General features: G+C 46.5%; 1 protein-coding gene across 2 annotated transcripts in view; it reads left to right on the top strand.

The window, feature by feature from the left end:
- The first annotated feature begins 3268 nt into the window (after positions 1-3268).
- The window catches only part of CNMD (chondromodulin), a 28018-nt gene continuing 12177 nt past the window's right edge, over positions 3269-19109 (top strand). For both annotated transcript variants that reach the window (XM_082435851.1, XM_082435852.1), the window contains exons 1-4: positions 3269-3426; positions 3846-3986; positions 8898-9038; positions 16602-16715. In XM_082435851.1, coding sequence (XP_082291977.1) covers positions 3355-3426; positions 3846-3986; positions 8898-9038; positions 16602-16715 — 468 coding nt within the window. In that variant the 5' untranslated portion in view covers positions 3269-3354. The remainder of the gene's footprint in view (positions 3427-3845; positions 3987-8897; positions 9039-16601; positions 16716-19109) is intronic.

Here is a 19109-nt window from a genome sequence, read left to right on the forward strand (position 1 = left end):
TGCTTCTACTATCTTTTCATCACTCTTAACGATTATTGTATTAAACGTATCACCTTAAAATTGTTGAAAATATATCACTTTGGGAGAATGTGCTCAAAGGATGTAAGTGGTCTCCCTGCCCAACCCTCACCGCCATCCCTCGAGCCCCAGTCAGCTGCTTTCTGTGTTGTACCTGAAACAGGCATCATTTGCTGTATGGACGAGGCAGAGTCCCGCATCCCCAGCCCCACTCCTCACCCTCTCCTCAATGTCCCTCTCCTCAGCATCCATATCCCCAAAGCATCCGTATCGTCTTACTCCCCCAGACCCTCTCTCCTTCTCAGAGTTAATCTTCTCTCTTGCTTTGGCTCCATGCCCTCCTTTCCCATCCCCCTTCAGCCTTCAAACATCTTTCCAGCCTGGAAGGGTTGGGGAGAACTTCCCTGATCCTCCAACTCCCTTGATCTGTCCTCCTTACTTTCTTCTCCCCTTAAAGCCAAAGTTCTCGAAAGAATTGCCTCCATTTGCAGCATTCACTTCCTCCCCACCCACTCACTGCTATTTATTGTTTTATTCACTCATTTTTTTGAATAGTTAATACATGTTCACAGACAGAATTCAGAACGTTCCAAAAGGTACACAGTGACGCACCTGCCTCCCATTGGTGTCCCCAAGCCCCACGGTTCTCCTCAGAGGCAAACCCTGCTGTCAACATCCTGTGTATCTTTCCAGAGAACATATGCATATACATATTCTTGTTTTTTTTTTTTTTTTTTTTTTTGGTTGTACCGCACAGCTTGTGGGATCTTAGTTCCCTGACCAGGGATCGAACCTGGGCCCTCAGCAGTGAAAGCGCAGAGTCCTAACCACTGGACCGCCAGGGAATTCCCTTGTTTGTATCTTTTATACAAATGGAGGCATTTATGAACATTTTCTACCCTTTCCTTTTTTCACTTAAAGTATCTTAGGTGATGTTCTTAGATCAGTATATTCAAAGCTGCATCATCCTTTTAAATGCCTGCCAAGATCCCTCTGTGAGGCTGTACCATAAATTCTCTGCTGTGGACACTGAAAACGTTTCTAGTCCTTTGTTCTAACAAACATGCTACAAGGAGTATCCTTGCATGTAGAGGACTTTTCCAGCCTTGTGAGCGCATCTGTGCGATAAATCCACAGAAATGAAATTATGCTTTGCATTTTGGAATTAAACTTTCTCCATAAAAGTTGTACCAATTCACCCACCCACAGCAACAAGACCTCGTTTCCCCTCATACTCTCTAACAGATTGTTTTAACAAGGGTTTTTATTTTTGCTAGTCTGATAGGTGAAAAAGAATACTTTTCATTTGCATGCCTTTTTATAAATGTAGTCAAGGATTTTTCTTTTGTTGAAGAGCCATTTGAATTTCCCCTTCTGTGGAGTCTCTGTTCCTATCCTTTTATCTTTTGGTGGTCTTTTTATGATTCCGAGGAGCTCTCTATTTAAGAAAACGAGCTCCTTGTCTGTGGTATGAGTTGCAAATATTTTTAGTCACTCTATGATGCTTTGCAGCATGTCTTCTGTGCCCAATAAATAAAACAACTGGAACTGCTGTCTCTTTGGTTCCCGTGCCCTCCTAACTGGGAAATCCAATGGCTTTTCTGTGTATTCCTTCCTGCTTCCGTGATTTCAGCATCTGACTCTCCGGACCCATCCTTCCCGAACTCTCCTTTTCTTCCTGCATCACTACTTTATCCTGGATCTTCTCCCAATTTTATGACTGTGACTACTCTTATTCCTTCTGAATTTCCCATTACAAGTGCCCCTGGGAGAGGAGGTCTTGAACTCTGCAGCAGTGCCCTGGGGCTGAGCCTCTGCAGACTGTAAGGGGGTTTTTCAGCCCCTTACGTCTAGCGGGAGGTGCAGCCAGTGGTGCCTTGTCTGAATCCAAGGCAGGTTTAGGAAGTTCCCGGGCTCTTCTTTTCCATTCCCCACAGCAAGCTCAACAAGTCTGAAATTAGTCTTACCATATCCATGCTCTCACAACTGCTCCTCCCAACTTCCTCATTTCCCTTGGGCTCCCACCACTCTCCCAGTCTCCCTAGGCCTGAAGCCTCAGTCTCCCCAGCCCAGCACTGGCAGAGACCTACAGACTCTTCTGTGCAAGTCTCTTCCATTCCTCCGCTCCTTCCCGGCCCCGCTGTCATCATACTTGTCACCACGCGCTCCCTCTCATCAGCATCCCCTCAAGATCCAACACTTCCTCCTACCGCAGTACTGTCCACCCAACCTCCCTCTGCTCAGGAAACCGCAGGTCCTCCCCTGCACCGTCCCCTACCCCGCTGACTCCCCAGCAAAGGACTCTGCACCAAGCTAGAACCCAATTAATGCAGCCTGGATCCAAATGAGGTACCACGTAGTCCTAGTACTGGCGGATGGCATTTCCGAAGTGAACAAACTCTCTCCTGTTCTGCTTTAAAAATATATACTATATACTATATATCTATCTGTCTATCTATATATATAGTATAAAATACATACTATATATGTACATATATACTTAGCTATTCCTTTGGACATAGTGTTTTTGGTGTATGTGTGTTGCCATTGTTGTTTTTGTCTCCTTGTTTAACTTAGTCAATCAACCAGAAGGTACTCTTATTCTGGTCTCGCCAGCTCCTTCCCTCCAGCCCCTTTGCTTGGCTTTCAGTTTTGCTGCAGCTGTACCCTCCTGCTAAGGCTCCTAGAGAAACCAGTGACAAGGGCCCATCTCTAAGACCCTGATCCACGCTCCTGTCCCAGGGCCATTCAGCAGTGCCAGGCCAGCATAAACCCTGGCAAACTTTGGCCAGTGTCCCTGGTTCCACCTTCACGGCCCTGCTCTCCTCTGCGTCCTGTTCCACCAGCACCACCGCCCAACTCACACATCCGAGGACACTGCAGGAAATGGGCCTCCAGCCAAGCGTCACGGCAGAGCCCTCTGACAACCTAAGAGATCCTTGGATGGTGGAAAGAGTGCCGGCGATTTAGCATTTCTTGGGGTCAGCATCCCTAGTCTACTCACTCAGCCCACCCACCGTGACACACTCAGGTTTACCAGGATGTTGGGGGGGGGGGAGGTGCGGGAGTGGAGTGGTGGGGGCAGTAGACGGGAGAGAGTGAGAAGAGGGGCATCTGGAAGGCAGGATGCGCTCACTGCTGCTCCAGGCGGGAGAAGGAAGGGAGGAGAAAGGTGAGGCGTTGGGAGGGGTGGGGAGCGCTGGGCTGGCCCAGGCGGGACAGGGCACGGTGCGCGCACGCGTGCGCTGCGTTGAAGTGCCCGGCACGTCGGGGCAGCAGGACAGAGCCCAGGGCGCGCGCGGAGCCTCCCAGTGCCCCGCTCCTGTGGCCGCAGCCATGACGGAGAACTCGGACAAAGTGCCCATCGCCCTGGTGGGACCCGACGAGGTTGAGTTTTGTAGCCCCCCGGTGAGTACCGCCTGGGAGCCCCAGACACGCGGGGCCCGTATCCCCTGTCCCGGGTCAGCGATTTGTGTCACCGAATTTGGGAGGTGGGAACAAATGTGGGCGCCCAAATGTGGGCTTGGGGTGGCTCCCCACGCGTGTGCGTGTGCAAGGGGCCTGGCATCCCCAGTCTGGTGTGAAGGGGAGGGTGGATAGGGAGGAAAGAGGGGGCGTCGGGTGGCAGGCGGAGACAGACCCGCGGGGCGATGGCCCTGCACCGCGAAGTTTGTTCAGCGCACATCCACTCCCGAGGACCAGGGACCCGAGGACGCAAGCGCGGCGAAAGGGGGCGCCCGGAGGAGCCCGGGGCGAGCTGTCCGCCACCCCCGATGCGCCGGGTCGCTGCGCGCGGACATGACAGTCCCTCTTCCGCCGGCCCGCAGGCGTACGCCACGGTGACAGTGAAGCCCACCAGCCCCGCGCGGTTGCTCCAGGTCGGAGCCGTGGTCCTCATTTCGGGGGCGGCGCTGCTGCTCTTCGGGGCCATCGGGGCCTTCTACTTCTGGAAGGGGAGCGACAATCACGTAAGTCCGGAGGGCGGCTGCCGGCTTGCGGGCACGAGTCAGGGTGCGCGAGGCCGGGAGGCGCGTGGGGCCTGGGGGCGAGCGGGATGGCGGGGTCCTCTCTGTCACTTGCGTGACTCGCTCCAGCTGATGCTTTCCCCTCGGGGCCTCGGGCCTCCCGGGTACCTTCTCCCTTCTTCCATCCAAATCCACGATGCGGCTTCCCACTCACGGGCAACTTTGCAGAAAAGCCAGTCAGGGCTTTACGGGAAGATGTTAAGACAGAGTAGCGGGGAAATGCAGTGGACGGTTCCAAGAAAGCTCTTTTTGGCCCATCCCAACCTGGCGTCTCCACTAAGCAGTTGAGTGACCATGGGTAAGGCACATCCCCTCTGGCCTCGCTTTACTCATCCTTAGGAAAGAAATGGAACTAAGCCCTCTCCCAGCTGAGAAAGGCTGTGAATTTAAGAACCTGGGACAAAGACAGTGGAGGAACATTCAGACCCAATAAGGGGACGAATTTGACCTCTCAGTAGCTCTCTCTCTCTCCCTCTCTCTCTCCCCATCTTTTAATGCCCCCTTCTCTCATGCAGTAAGGGGGAAAAAAAAAAGATATAACTTCCTTAAAGATGGCAAATGTCTTTAAAAATCACTTCTGGCCTGGTCACATGTGATTTAATGGTAAATATTTTACTAACTGCTGTCCTACTTTCTTTGTATGCAACTATTTATTTTAAAGCTCAGTTGGCTCTCAAGGAATATAAAAAGTGTTTCTGACCCACCTAAACAAAATACCCGTGTTTTTGTTAAATACTCTGAATTTTGTTCACCTATGTAAAGGGAGGCATTTTATCTTGATGACCATTGCCAGGCTTGGTATAAGTATTTCAACTAATGGAAAAGAATTCCATCTCCAGGGTGCACACAAAGGGCTGTTTCTTAATCACTACCCTCAGAGGACCTCTGACTGCTGTTTCCCGTTTCTCTCCCACCATGAAATTCAAAGCATGAACGAATTCCAGTACTTAGAGAAAATGGTGCTGAAAGCAATTCAACCATTTTACACATCACGTCTTCTGCAGTCACTGCATAATTTGTATTTTTAACTCAAATGCCTAACGTAGATAAGCATGCCATTTAGCACTGAGTCTGTTTTAGAGACTATATCAAATTTACAAGCATCGATTTGTAAGATCAGAATTGCACAGTATTTTGTGTATATTTGAGAAGTGCCTTAATCTATTTGTATATTTTAAATATAGAAGCTGGGCCAGATGCTCACATTTGAAAGCAGCATATCTGAACATGAGAATGATGTCAGTATCTCCAACTCCATTAATAGCAGGGTTTAGATTGTCATCCTTGGGAAATTGTACCATCTTCGAATGTAAATGCTATCTTTTAGATGACAAAACTTCAATGGTATAGGTCCTTTGGGTACAAAAATAGCTTTGCTTTTTTCTGGGGGGGGTAAAGATTTTGGTCCTGATATGTATTAAAATGAACACCATTTGGCATTTAATTATTCAAGGCAAACACAGCTAACTGACAAGCTTCTAGAAAGAGAGATTGAAAGATCACCCTGAATGAGCAGGGCCTCCTTTTATCATAACTTGTACTTTACTGCAAGATGGTCGGTTGTCTGGTTCAAGAGAGCAGTGTTAAATTCTAAAACTACAGAGGAATAGTGAATCACATTTTATTGCCAACAATCAAAGTTATCCCTGTCTCTTATAGAGGCAGGAAAATAAAGAAAATCGTGGTAGGTTTTTTTTGTTGTTTGTTTTTTTAACTCCCAAACTATTCCATGCTGATCCATGTTACTTAAGTCTGAAAAACAAATCACAAAATACTAAATAGAGTAAATTTGGCACCATCTATGCATAGCACAGGCACAGGTCTGCTTTCCCTGAATACAAACGTAAATGGCCCAAACAAAACATAATCAAGTCTCTGTCAAACAGAAAGACATCCCCAACCAAATGGACTACCCGCTCTTCGCAGATTATCCATGCCTCTGCTCCTCTATATTGGTTTATAGAGGAGAACCAGCAGTAATTTACCTCCTATGCCTTTCATATGGGTAAATCCCCTTAGGACAGGTTTACTGGAAATCAGCTAGAGAACTCTGAAGCATTGGAGTGCTAATAATCAGGGGACAAGCGACTGGGCTCAAATATTGAGGCCGTGCTTCATCCACATTATTGTAAATGGAACAAGGCATTGAAATATGGGAAACTCCCACCAATATGAGATAACTGACAACCCTACTCCGTGGGATGATGGGATGAGATCATTGCTTGCGGCCTTTATTCTCAGCCTGATTTTTCAAGACATTGTCCCAAACATGATGTAATTATCTTATGAACCCAGGCTTTATTAGAAACTCATTAGCAAATCTCCTTGGCTGTAAAGGCACCATATGGAGCAGAATATTGGCACATAATAAACCTTCTTTGTGCTTGGATAGAAATAGCCTTAGGTGCTAACAGCTCCATCAGTTTAGAGCAGATAATGTGATTACTGCTCCACCAACCGAGCCACTTTCTGAGCTCAGGGCCCAGTACTTTGGAAATAACTTCCGACTTTTTACCGCCCCCCAACCCAAGGCACTTCAGGAGGGCACAAACCTCCATTGCTGCCCCATGCAGACAGTGTACTGCTTATGAAAGCCGAGCTGCAGCTACATTACAAAGGATGCCTCGTTAGGGAGCTTTTGCTGGCGGGGAGGTGGCGAAGGGTGGTAGAGGAAAGTGAAATTAGGATAACAAGCCACAGTTCTAGTGTTATGATCTTGTCTCCTTAAGACCCGCTAAGAATTTGGAAACACTTACTTAAATTTAGGATTGCTTGAGTAGTAAAAAGCTTATGTGCAATGCTTAAAAAAAAAAAAAAAAAAGAGCCTCTTGTCTCATGAGTGAAGGAAGGACACTCGTGCCAGCAGAAACTCACATGCGCGTTGTCTGCCATGTGCCCTTTGACAGCCAAAATTAGTTCAAGTGGACAGGGGCTGCTCAGAGAGCGCAGGGGCAGAACAGAGCCGGCTTTCTGAGCTTTACCTGCAGAAAGCCCTGGCTCAGCCAAAGAAAACAGGTTTCCCCAAACTGGCTGATGGTGAGGACCGCCTGAGTTGGAAAGTGAAAACAGATTGGTGGGCTCTGCTCCCGCCCCCCTAAATCAGAACCCCTAGAAGTGGTTCTTATGATCAGGTGAACTATGGAGACAGTGTCCTGCAGGAATCGAAGTTCATCAGAAGCAGGGAAGGAGGGGCATTGAGAACGTGGCTGAACTGCACGCCGGCATTTTCTCTTCCATTGACCGAGGGCTGTTACCTAAAAGGGTGCACGCTAGCAAAGCCGTTTCTACGTCTCTGCTGATAAAATAAAATAGCACTCTGTGGGTCTTGCAATAATGAGTTTTCTACAAGTAATGATCCAATAACAACAGATACTTTTCCCAGGGTTTGTCCATGCTGCGGTCAGCCATTCCTCATAACGAGGAAGAAAATCAGACTTGAATTGAATCTGAGCTCTTTGCAGTTCTGACCTACTGACCTGACACTAAGTAGCAAGTGTCTTTCATCAGTTCCCATTCCTTCCCCTTTAAAGATTTTATAGCTTATATATCATATAAGAGATATATTATATATCATATATAACATATAGATATATACATATATATACCTTGAAGGAAAAGGAAGAAAAGAGAAGAAAAGGAACCCACCTACTACCCCATGACACAGAGAATGTTCTAGAACAGCAGCATACTGAGCAGGAGCTGCGTGTGAATTACTTTTTAAACTATTGTCCTTACCAGATGTCTAAACTAAGAGAGCCCTTTGGATCATCTAATTTCGTGGTACACTGTAAAAAAAATTTCTAATGGCGGAATTTTAAACAAGATGTTACTCAGAAATCCAACACATAAAACAGATCAGAAGCAGAGCTGCTTTGCTTAAACTGCATGGGGCTGGGGCTTGGGGTGGATAAAGGAGCCTCACAGTCACCCCTGCTCTGCTCCCCTCACCTCTGGACCACCTCCGTGAAGCCCCAGAACTCTAAGGACATAAATGAAAATCACCTCTGAGGTCCCACTTCGTTGTTTTACACTCAAGGCAACTCCCAAGACCCAGGGGTAAGGGGTGTGGCCACCTGTTTTTCTGATTCCTGGGTCAGTGCTCTTGGACAATGCCAAGCCTCCCTCCCTTCTCCCCACACGTCTCATAACATAATGCCTTAGGATGCCATGTCTGTCCCATAGAGTCATTAAAATGAGTACCTCTTATTCTGAGCTGAAACAGATGTGCACATTGACCTTGCTCTCTGTAAATGCTACTCTATCTCAGGCATATCCTAGTCCTGTCTGCAGTTCTTACTGTATACCACACTCCACGCCAAATCTTGACTGAAGGACTTAAAAAGAATACCTTCAAAGTGAGGTGCCACTGCAGATTTGTTCAGGTAACAGCCCAGTGAACCCTCTGCCTCCTCAATTTCCATTTATCCATCAACGGGTCTTAACTCTGGCTGCATAGTAGAACTGACCTTTAGAAAAAGAAAGATCTATGCTCACACCCCATCCCCACAGGCTCTGATTTGATCAGTCCAGTGGGGGGAACGTAAGCATGGTAGCTGGAGATTCTACTAAGATGCTTCTACATGCAGCCAGGATTGCAAATCACTGAGCTATTTGATTTAGTATCAGAGACTATCAAAAGCTTTACTTTTAAGATATTTTTTAAGAAATCATGTATTAAGTGACTGGTCTATGAATAAAGTCCTCACAGATAACTAAGATAATCATCCTTACTAGTAAGGCTGATTCAGTGTATCTCTGAGAATTAGGAAAGCTACTTTATATACTGCAGATCTAAAGATAAGCCCTGAATTGCTCTAAAAGGGAGGCATCACTAACTCTGATGTTCTCTTCCAGATTTACAATGTCCATTATACCATGAGTATCAATGGGAAATTACAAGATGGGTCAATGGAAATAGATGCTGGGAACAACTTGGAGACCTTTAAAATGGGAAGTGGAGCTGAAGAAGCGATTGAAGTTAATGATTTCCAGAATGTAAGTATATTTTGTGCATTTAGGGAGTTGAACCAGGCAAGCCTGGGAGACTTCTCATTCAGGGAGAAGGAGCACCTCTCACACACATCCAAATGGGAACTGTTCTTTTTGGCAGCCATGGTACCGCTAACCCACCTGCGCCGTGCAGCATATTCTCTCTGAGAAAGGACCACTCTGTGTCCTTTACATTTTCAAAATGAAAAAGCAACACCTTATCATTGAAAAAAAAACAAGTTCTTAGAACTATACAAAGTCTTGGAAGAGGGACTTCCCTGGTGGCGCAGTGGTTAAGAATGCACCTGCCAATGCAGGGGACATGGGTTCGAGCCCTGGTCCGGGAAGATCCCACATGCCACGGAGCAACTAGGCCCGTGAGCCACAACTACTGAGCCTGCGCTCTAGAGCCCGCGAGCCACAGCTTCTGAGCCTGCACACCTAGAGCCCATGCTCCGCAACAAGAGAAGCCACCACAATGAGAAGCCCGCGCACCACAACAAAAAGTAGCCCCTGCTCGCCGCAACTAGAGAAAGCCCGCGCGCAGCAACGAAGACCCAACGCAGCCAAAAATTAATTAATTTTTTAAAAAACTTAAAAAAAAAGTTTTGGCAGAAAGACTTGCAAGAGCTATTTCTTTCCAAGCAGCTTTCTTAACACAGTGAATAAAACGCTCAAGCTCCTCTAGAACATTGCAAAGTCTGAAAGTGGCACTTGTCAAGAGGAGGGAAACTTTAATGACCTAATAATCTCATCAACAACAGGTGGGATCTATTTATACATGTTTCTCAATTCTTCAGATTTCCCGTTTAATCCAGGAAATGAGCATGGAGAAATTCCCCTAGTGTATCATCTGCTTTCTGACTATGGCCTATTACAGATGAAACCTTCGAGTCTCCTTTGAAAAGGGCACACATGTTTGTTTTCAAAAATTCAATTTACAGGCAGTTGGAGACATTAAGCCATGCATTGATGCTTCAGTGGACATCTGCGAACCAAAGTGTCACTGCAGGCCTCCTCTCTGGATGGCCACCATAAATATCTTACTCTCTTTCATGTTCTGAGATGAGAAAGAGGCATCACTGTTTGTGCTCTCCTGTTAAATCTGTAGATGGAGTCGGTGAGACTTCATGAAAAAAGGCTCTTGAAAACAATGTCTCTTCTGATAGTTTATTGGCCTACAAACATCTCATCGACCTGTCTTCCACTGACTGATGAGAAAAACTAGAGATGCTTTTCATTCGAATGAAAGAACTCCCCTTGTTGATACCCAAACACACTTCACAAGCCCTTTTGAATAACAAACAGATGCTAACCTCAGAGCCTGGCTGATGTTACACATTATTTGATGATGACAAGGACTGGCTGTGTTCAGCGTGGGCTCTGCCCCGGGACCAAGCTCTGCAGCCCCGTGTGTGCGTGGCTGCATTTCTCTTAGTCATAGCTTTGCAGATGGTTCTGGTCAAGGCACAGGGATAATTTCTCTGGACCTATTAAAGGCTTTTACTGCAAGACCCAGGACAAGATAAAAGGCATTTTTTTCTTTGCACTGCTCAATATAAAATTATAAAATGTGACTCCCACACATGGTTTATTCATCCAACCCAGAACAAAATTGAATACCTAGAATGTGCCATAATATCGAGATATGCAAAGGTAGCTATGCAGTTAAATAAGAAAAGATCCATCTCTCTCAAGATGTGCATGTATCAGGAATATCCTTTTGAAAGAGTTAATCCTGAGCTCCCCTGGTGGCGCAGTGGTTAAGAATCCGCCTGCCAACGCAGGGGACATGGGTTCAAGCCCTGGTCTGAGAAGATCCCACATGCCACGGAGCAGCTAAGCCTGAGAGCCACAACTACTGAGCCCACGTGCCACAACCACTGAAGCCCACACGCCTGGAGCCCATGCTCTGCAACAAGTCCCTGCAATGAGAAGCCTGCGCACCGCAACGAAGAGTAGCCCCCGCTCGCCGCAACTAGAGAAAGCCCACGCGCAGCAAGGAAGATGCAATGCAGCCAAAAATAAATAAATTTATTTTTAAAAAAATTTAATCCCAAACCTATATTTCTGTTTTATAATCCTTTGGTTCTAATAATGGTATTGATTGTATTTTGTTCTCAGAGGCCAATGGGGCCACACATATTTTATAAACTGATCAATTCTCTTTGATAGCTTCCACATTTCTCTAAGTCAGAACTGGTGAGTAGAACATTTTTTTGATGGATAGAACCTGTTATGGGTTTAAATAAGCCCAGACTTTTGAAAACGCATGAATCAGCCACTATGGTACCTGCAGTATTACTTTCTCCTGTATTACAAACTGTCAGTCAAATTCAGGAAGCGTTATTGGAGCCCACTGTGTGCAAGGGATGGTGCGAAGCATGGAGGATGCAAGGATGACTGACACTTGTCCCCTCCCTCAAGGACCTTACAGTCCAGGTCCAGGAGGCGGACATCCACACAGAAGTGGCTTCAGGTCAGGCTGGGAAACACGCTGCCACGGAGCTATGAACAGAAACGTGGAGCCATCGAGGAGGAGGAGGCCATCGCTGCCAGTTAGGGGATGGAGCAGGTTTTACAGGGGTGGCAATGAAGCCGAATCTAGTCTCTGAATCCCAGCACTGAATTAATTTTTGGAGACAGAGTTTTGGGTGAAGTAGAAAAGAATAGCTTTATTGCTTTGCCAGGCAAAGGGAGCCACAGTGGGCTAATGCCCTCAGAACTGTGTGTCCCAACCTGGAGGGGGGAGTGAGGAGTTTATAGTAATGGTTCAAAGAGGGTGTGGTCAGCTCGTGGACATTCTTCTGATGGGTTGGTGGTGAGGTAAGTGGGAGTCAGCATCATCAACCTTCCGGTTCCAACTGGTCTGGGGTCTACAGCCTTGTGGGCAGCACACAGTTAACTTCTCCCACCTGGAGGGGGTTTCGTATCTGCAAAACAGCTCAAGGATATTGTTGTGTGTGTCCGTTGATGGGGAACCAGGACCCTGCCCCAAGGCTGCACTATTGTTTCTTGACTGTTCCTCCCTGGTGTCTGCATCCCTTCCTTTCCTTAATTAGCAACTGTTTGAACCTGCCATTGGAACTCGGAATATCCTGGAGGCTGAATGATGCCTATTTCCTGTAACCAAAGAAATAGGGGACACAGAAAGGCTTTTGTGCCCAGGAGCCCCACAGGGTCCTGCTCATTATCAGCAACAGTTGAATCAGGTCTGGAAGAATGGAAGAAGAATTTTGACAGGCAGAGAAGCAGGGGCAGGGCTTTCCAGGCCCAGGGAAGACTATGCAATACCCGTGCTCAGGTCTGCTCCCAAGTTCTAAGTAGCCCGGGAGGTGGGGAAGACGAGAAAATGGAGTTGCAGATGGGGCCAGAGTAGGAAAGTTTCTGAATTGTAAGTGAACAGCCTTCTCCGCTAACCCCACCAAGACTGTAGTAGAGCCAATGGAAAAAAAGAGCCCCCTGAGAGGGAATTAGCACTGAACAAAGGGCTCCAGGCTCTACACTGTTAGAGAAAAAGTTGTTCAGGACACTTGTTAAAGAAGGTGAGGTGGACTTCATTCAAGGCAGGCTACTACAGTGGGGTTTTGTAGTAGGAGAGAGAGAGTGGGCTCAGCCCCGAATACAATAAGGAAAAGTGGGGATTTATAGCCAAGGAGCAGGGTGGGGTGTTGGTGGATGGAAAATTACTAAGAGATTCTTTGCTAAACTGACCTAACAGGATTTTTGCTGCAGGCAGGTCAAGGAGATTAGATATCCAGGTTGATCAGACCAAGGCTGACTCAGCAGGATTCTTGCTAAAACTGGAATAAATGGGCCAAGATAGAGCCCAAGGTTGGGGCCTAGTAAACAGAGGACTCAGAGGAACCTGACTAGAGTTAGGTCAGGAGAGTCTTTGTCCATACCCTGTGGAACACAGAAGCTAGGCTTGTTGATAATGTATGAGTTACTTTCTAGAAAGTTATACCCTCAGTAGCATTAGTGATGTTGGTTTAAGCCAACCCTCTCAGACCTAATGACTCATTTATATAACAAAAATCCTGGTTAGAAATTAAGATAGAATAAACTGATATATACAGATTTTCACTCTACAATTCTTTTGACTTTGTGTATATTTGAAATTTTTAATTTAAAAAGCTGGGAAAAGGGAAAAAAGTGGGGGGTGGGGGTGGGAAAGGATAGCACAACCTACCTGGTAGGTAAGTAGGTTATTGGTTTCAAGAATCAGTATGGCCCCCAACTATAACATAAAGAAAAAATAAATTGAAAGTAATTTATAATAAAATTTGGACTTGAGCCTGATATACTTGAAAACATCATAAAAGTCATATGCTTGGGTCACTGTCTGTGCCACAGCCTAAAATGCAGATTGACCTAAGTGTGTGTTGACAAATTAAATACCAGGTAATATTCTCAAACAGTAAACGAAAGTACCATTTTCTCTCCATTTGCACAATAATTCCATTCCTAGGAAATTGGTTGTACATTAAGACTATACCAAAAATCACTCTTTTATATGTAAAACGGTGTTATGCTCTAGGCACAGATGCTTACAATCAGGTGTTTCACCCAGGGCTCTGGGTGGTTCGTTCTTCAGGGCCCCCCCGAGCTGGTTGGGACCCGACACCCCTGGGCCCCGCCCAACAAAAGTCCAGAGAGCCCCCAGTTTTTGTAACAATAAAAAACTCCCTCAAAAGTTTCTAAATCGCCCCCCTGGGGAAAGGACCCCTTGCCCTCCTTGGAAACTTCTGGTTTAAGCCACAGAAATAAACGAGATCCCCTAGAAAGAAAAAAATTGTGCAGCTAACATGAGATTAGCCGACTCGATAAAAGGATGTTAGATCACTGGGACCCTAACTCATTACCTTTTTAGCAAACTTCTTCATTATCACCAGCTTCTAAGGTCTTGTTTGTTTGCAAGAGCAGGATATTTTCTTGCCTTTCCCTTCCCTCTGTTTAATCTCTTAACATGTCTGGCTGCTTGATATGGATTTGTAGCTAGACAGAGTGGTTAATAAGTGTGAACCCCTTCCCACAGGGCCCATCCCTATGGGGTTTCGGTTTTCTGTGCAGCCTGTAGACTGTCAGAACTAACTCAATACATACTAGACTCACATTCAGGGCTGTGAATCCTTCCAGAGTGTCAGTTCTCTCCCTAGGGATATGGTAATAGCTCTATGGTGTTTCCTCCCTGGCATCTCAGATTCAGAGGCTATGAGGGTTTGAAGTTAAGAGAACATATCACATAGGGGGGCAATAATCCCCCTCCCCTGCCTTCTGTTTTTCAAACCATGTGCCCTAGATTTACAAGTAGAATAAGAACAGCAGACCTTCCAGAGATAGCATGGTGGAGAGCAGTGGTTCACCAAGTGTGTTCGTTAGGCCACCAACAGCAGCAGCACCTGAGTGCTTGTTAGAAATACACAGTTTAGCCCCCACTCCAGACCTCCTGAATCAGAAACTCTCGGGGAGGGGACCAACACGGTATTTTATTTAACAAGTCCTCCAGGTGATTGGAATACAAGGGAAAATTTGTGAGCCACTAGTACAGAAGAAACTTGGGTCCAGAGGCTGTGTCTGAGTCCCTTGAGGCTGCTATAACAAATTGCCATAGACTGAGTGACTCTTAAACAACAGAAATTTGTTTCTCATAGTTCTGGAGGCTGGAAAGTCCAAGCCTAAGGTGCCGGCAGTTTGCGTGTCTAGTGAGGGTCTTGCTTTCTGGCTCACCGACAGCTGTCTTCTCACTGTGTCCTCACATGGCAGAAGGGGGAAGGAGCTCTCTGGGAAAAGGGCACTAATCCCATTCATGAGGGCTCCACCCTCATGACCTCATCACTTCCCAAAGGCCCACTTCTGGGTACCATCACATGGGGGGTTAGGTTTCAACATAGGAATGTGGTGGGGGGACACAGACATTCAGTGCATAGCAGGCTGTTCCAGTTATTTTAAAACTTTGTTACCCTGAACAAGTTGCTTTCTCCCTAAACTGGTGGTCCTCAGCTCCAGCTGTACATTATAAACACATGGGGAGCTTTTAAGCGTGCCAGTGTCTGGGCATGGCCCCAGGCCAATTAAATGCGAATCTCTGAGGAGAGGCCCAGGCCTCTGTGTTTTTAAACTCTCTCCAGGTGATTTTGGTGCAGAGTCAAGACCCTCTGCAGTAAGCCTGGAGTCCGTCCTCTGTAAAGGGGGGTCATGCCGCCACCTCTGTCTAGGTGAGAGGTGACACTGGGAGGAATTAGTGACATGTGTTACATGTGTATGTGGCCAATCAGGCCGCAAGACGAATAACGAGAAGCTTCAGGAGCAAGGAGCATTTCCTTCTCTTCTCCAGTCTGTCACCCACCCCGTTTTGCAGGGCTCCTGGCTCTGAGATTCCATATGGTGTAACCGTCCGTGAATATCCTCAAGCGTGAATGACGTTTGACTTCGTTCTTCATTTAAGAGGGCTGACTCCTGATCCAGGCCCCTAGGTTTATAAAGGCTTTTCTTCTTCCCGCTCCTTGGTGTTGACGTTAGAACAAGTTCTGTATCTTCCTGACATTTGTCTCAACTCAACAGAAGATTGATCAGTTGAGATGTTCAGATTTGTGTTGGTATCTACATTATTATGGCATAAAATTTGTAGGTCTTTAATACCGCTTTTGGCCACTCACTAGTCATGAAATTAACCAGCAGAGTGAAAGTAAACACTCTTGGGTCAGAACATACCGTTATGCCTGATGCGCTCCGAGGGCGGAGTCAGTGCCCAGCTGTCAGCCAAGACTGGAGCCTTGCGGCTGAGGTTTCCCTTGAGGCTGTTCCCTAGGCAGAGGAGGAGACACTGTTTATATCTCACAGGAGACAAAAACAAAACGTCCAAGTCCTTGGATAAGGTCTAGGAGCAAAATTCAGTTCCCAGTGTTATAGAAAGCTACTATTTACTCTGGGCTCAGCAACTTAGGAAAAATCTTAACTGATGGAATTAATTAATTGGACCAGCACCTTTTGAGAACCTTTGTGGGAACACCAAACAAACAAAAACAAAAAAGAAAACATTCAGATTGATCTCAAACTTAGACCTGAGTAGGGAGGTGACATTCACAAGGAGCAAGGGTCCTGAGAACTACGTGCCAAATGAGGGATGAAGATGGGAGGGCTTTCAGGGAGTCAGAGGGAGGGAAGCCCACTTAGCCTGGGATGGTCAGAGAAAGCTGCGTAGGAAAGATGGCATTTCATCTGAGCTTGGGGGGATGGATGGAGCAATTAACAGCTCTGTCTCAGCTTGAAGGCAGCCCTTGGCAGGGGCCTCCCCATCACACAGTATAAAGTACAATCCCCTGCCACGCCTATCTCTGCACTCTGCTTTATTTTTCTCCATAGCACTTAACGCCACCTGACTTTATCTCTGTTTTTTTATTTTTGGTAAATAACACTAAAAGATAAGCTCCATGGGGGCAGAGACTCCATCCGTTTTGTTCATCCCTGTACCCAGGACCTGGAACGGTGCCTAGCTTGCAGTAGACACTCAATACACTGAATAAATGAACGGATGGATAGATGGATGGATAAACTTTTGTTTCCTAGGGCATCACAGGAATCCGTTTTGCTGGAGGGGAGAAGTGCTACATCAAAGCACAGGTGAAGGCTCGAGTTCCTGAGGTGGGCACCATGACCAAGCAGAGCATCTCCTCTGAACTGGTAGGTACCAGCCTGCTCCACACAGCAAGGGCTTTGGGCAGACATTGAAGGTACAACCCTTTCTGTCTCTAGTTGCTGGATAGGTTCATGACCAGAACATAAGCTCTCTTTCTTCTCTGCCAAAGGAACTTAATTATTTTGGTCCTACTCATTGGTTCCAAGTGATCATTCTTACATGATGTAGTATAATTGGAGGTTTTGGAAAACCAGATTTTAAAGTACATAAAGGGGATTGGTCATGACATGGCCCTTATTTGCCTGATGTTAGGGAACTATCTGATCAGTGATTAAGACAACCTAAAGGGGACTTCCCTGGTGGTGCAGTGGTTTAGAATCTGCCTTCCAATGCAGGGGACGCAGATTTGATCCCTGGTCAGGGAACTAGATCATGCATGCCGCAACTAAGAGTTCGCATGCCACAACTAAGCAGCCCACCTGCTGCAACTAAGACCCAGTGCAACCAAAAAAAATTTTTTTTTAATGACAACTTAAGGGACTTCATGGGCTTCCCTGGTGGCTCAGTGGTTGGGAATCCGACTGCCAATGCAGAGGACACGGATTCAAGCCCGGGTCAGGGAGGATCCCACATGCCGCGGAGCAACTAAGTCCGTGAACCACAGCTGCTGAGCCTGCGCTCTGGAGCCCGCGAGCCACAACTACTGAGCCCACGTGCCACAACTGCTGAGGCCCATGCGCCTAGAGCCCATGCTCTGCAACAAGAGAAGCCACCGCAGTGAGAAGCCCGTACACCGCAACTAAGAGTAGCCCCCGCTGGCCGCAACTATAGAAAACCCATGTGCAGCAATGAAGACCCAATGCAGGCAAAAATAAATAAATAAATAGATAAATTTTTTAAAAAATAATAAAGGACTTCACGTGTTAGGATCTTTTCATTAAAGGGGCCTCAGGAGCCTCAAGCCTCACTCCAGCCTCAGCACCACTCAGCAGGGGGATTTCCTCCTGAAAATTCACCACAGCTGATCCCTCAGCTTCTGCTGGAAAGCAGCGACAGGGCGCTCCTTCCCTGTGTGTCAGGCGACTTCATGGGAGGTAGTTCTAATTGTTTTGCCCTACGTTGAGCTGAGTGACTCCTTCTGCTATTTCTTCCCACTGGTTCAAGTTCAGCGCAAGGAGGCTACTCAACATATATCGAATTCCTTTCCTATGTGTCAGGCTTGTGAGGTGCTTTAAACATAGTTCATCCATTTATTATTAATAGCTTGCCTTTGAGCTTGGTTTTATAAAAATTTATGTTAAGAATTGCACACAGAGTTCTAAAGATACATTTAACAATAATACCTTACACTTATTTGGTGCTTTAGGGCTTGCGAAGTAGCCGCATTCGTTCTCATCTTCCATTTGAGTTGTGGCAGGGTAGGGTGGGAAAAAAAATGGACTTTGGAAAATGTGGGTTCAAATCCCAGCTCTGACACTTTGAGCCTCAGATTTGTCACCTACAAACTACAGTGTGCACCCTGTCCCCGTGGCCCTGAACTCGATAGATAATGAATAGACAGCTGCTGCTTTAATTCTTAATTTTATTATGATCACCTTTGATCATTCCAGTATCCCCGAGAGGGAGAGATATCAGGCATCAGCTCCCTCAAGGCAGCTGAGGAAAAATAAGAATAAGCAAAAGTGCCTGGAAACTGCCCGATTGTTTGCTCTCCTAGGAGCAGCCCCAGGTGTCTCAAAACAAGAGCTAAAACCAACCCCGTGAGTTTTTAAAGTTGGCTCTCATGTCCTCAGTATCTCCTCTACTCCCAGTTTCCCCAACCATTAATCCTGTGAGATGGGTTCCAGCCCTTCATCCCTCTCGTGATTCTCCTCTGATCATGATCTGGTTTGTTCCCCATGAGCTGCGCCCTTCAGAACACAAGTGTGGACCCACTAGTACAGAGTCTAAAAATGAGACGGAGACCGCCTGTGTCCTGACCTTGAACATCCCTTATGGCATTACATTTTTTTTAATGGTCCTATCACTCAGTTTCTGTTATGAAGCCTTTAGTGAACTAATAACTCTTGACATTTCCCCGATGAGTGGATATAAAGAACCAACTTCTGAGCCATAGCCGACTGAGATCTTATCATAAGTTTGCAGTACATTTTCTGATTTTTTTAAAAACGAGGTGGTTTTTTTCTCTGATTTTTTTTTTTTTTTTTTTTTTTGGCTGCGTTGGGTCTTCATTGCTGCACGCGGGCTTTCTCTAGTTGCGGCGAGCAGAGGCTACTCTTCGTTATGGTGCGTGGGCTCCTCATTGCAGAGGCTTCTCTTGTTGCAGAGCATGGGTTTTAGGTGCGCAGGCTTCAGTAGTTGTGGCTCATGCGCTCAGTAGTTGTGGCACACGGGCTTAGTTGCTCCGTGGCATGTGGGATCTTCCCGGACCAGGGATC

The sequence above is a fragment of the Balaenoptera physalus genome, assembly GCF_965194825.1.
Source record: "Balaenoptera physalus genome assembly, chromosome: 18".
NCBI classification, from domain to species: Eukaryota; Metazoa; Chordata; class Mammalia; order Artiodactyla; family Balaenopteridae; genus Balaenoptera; species Balaenoptera physalus.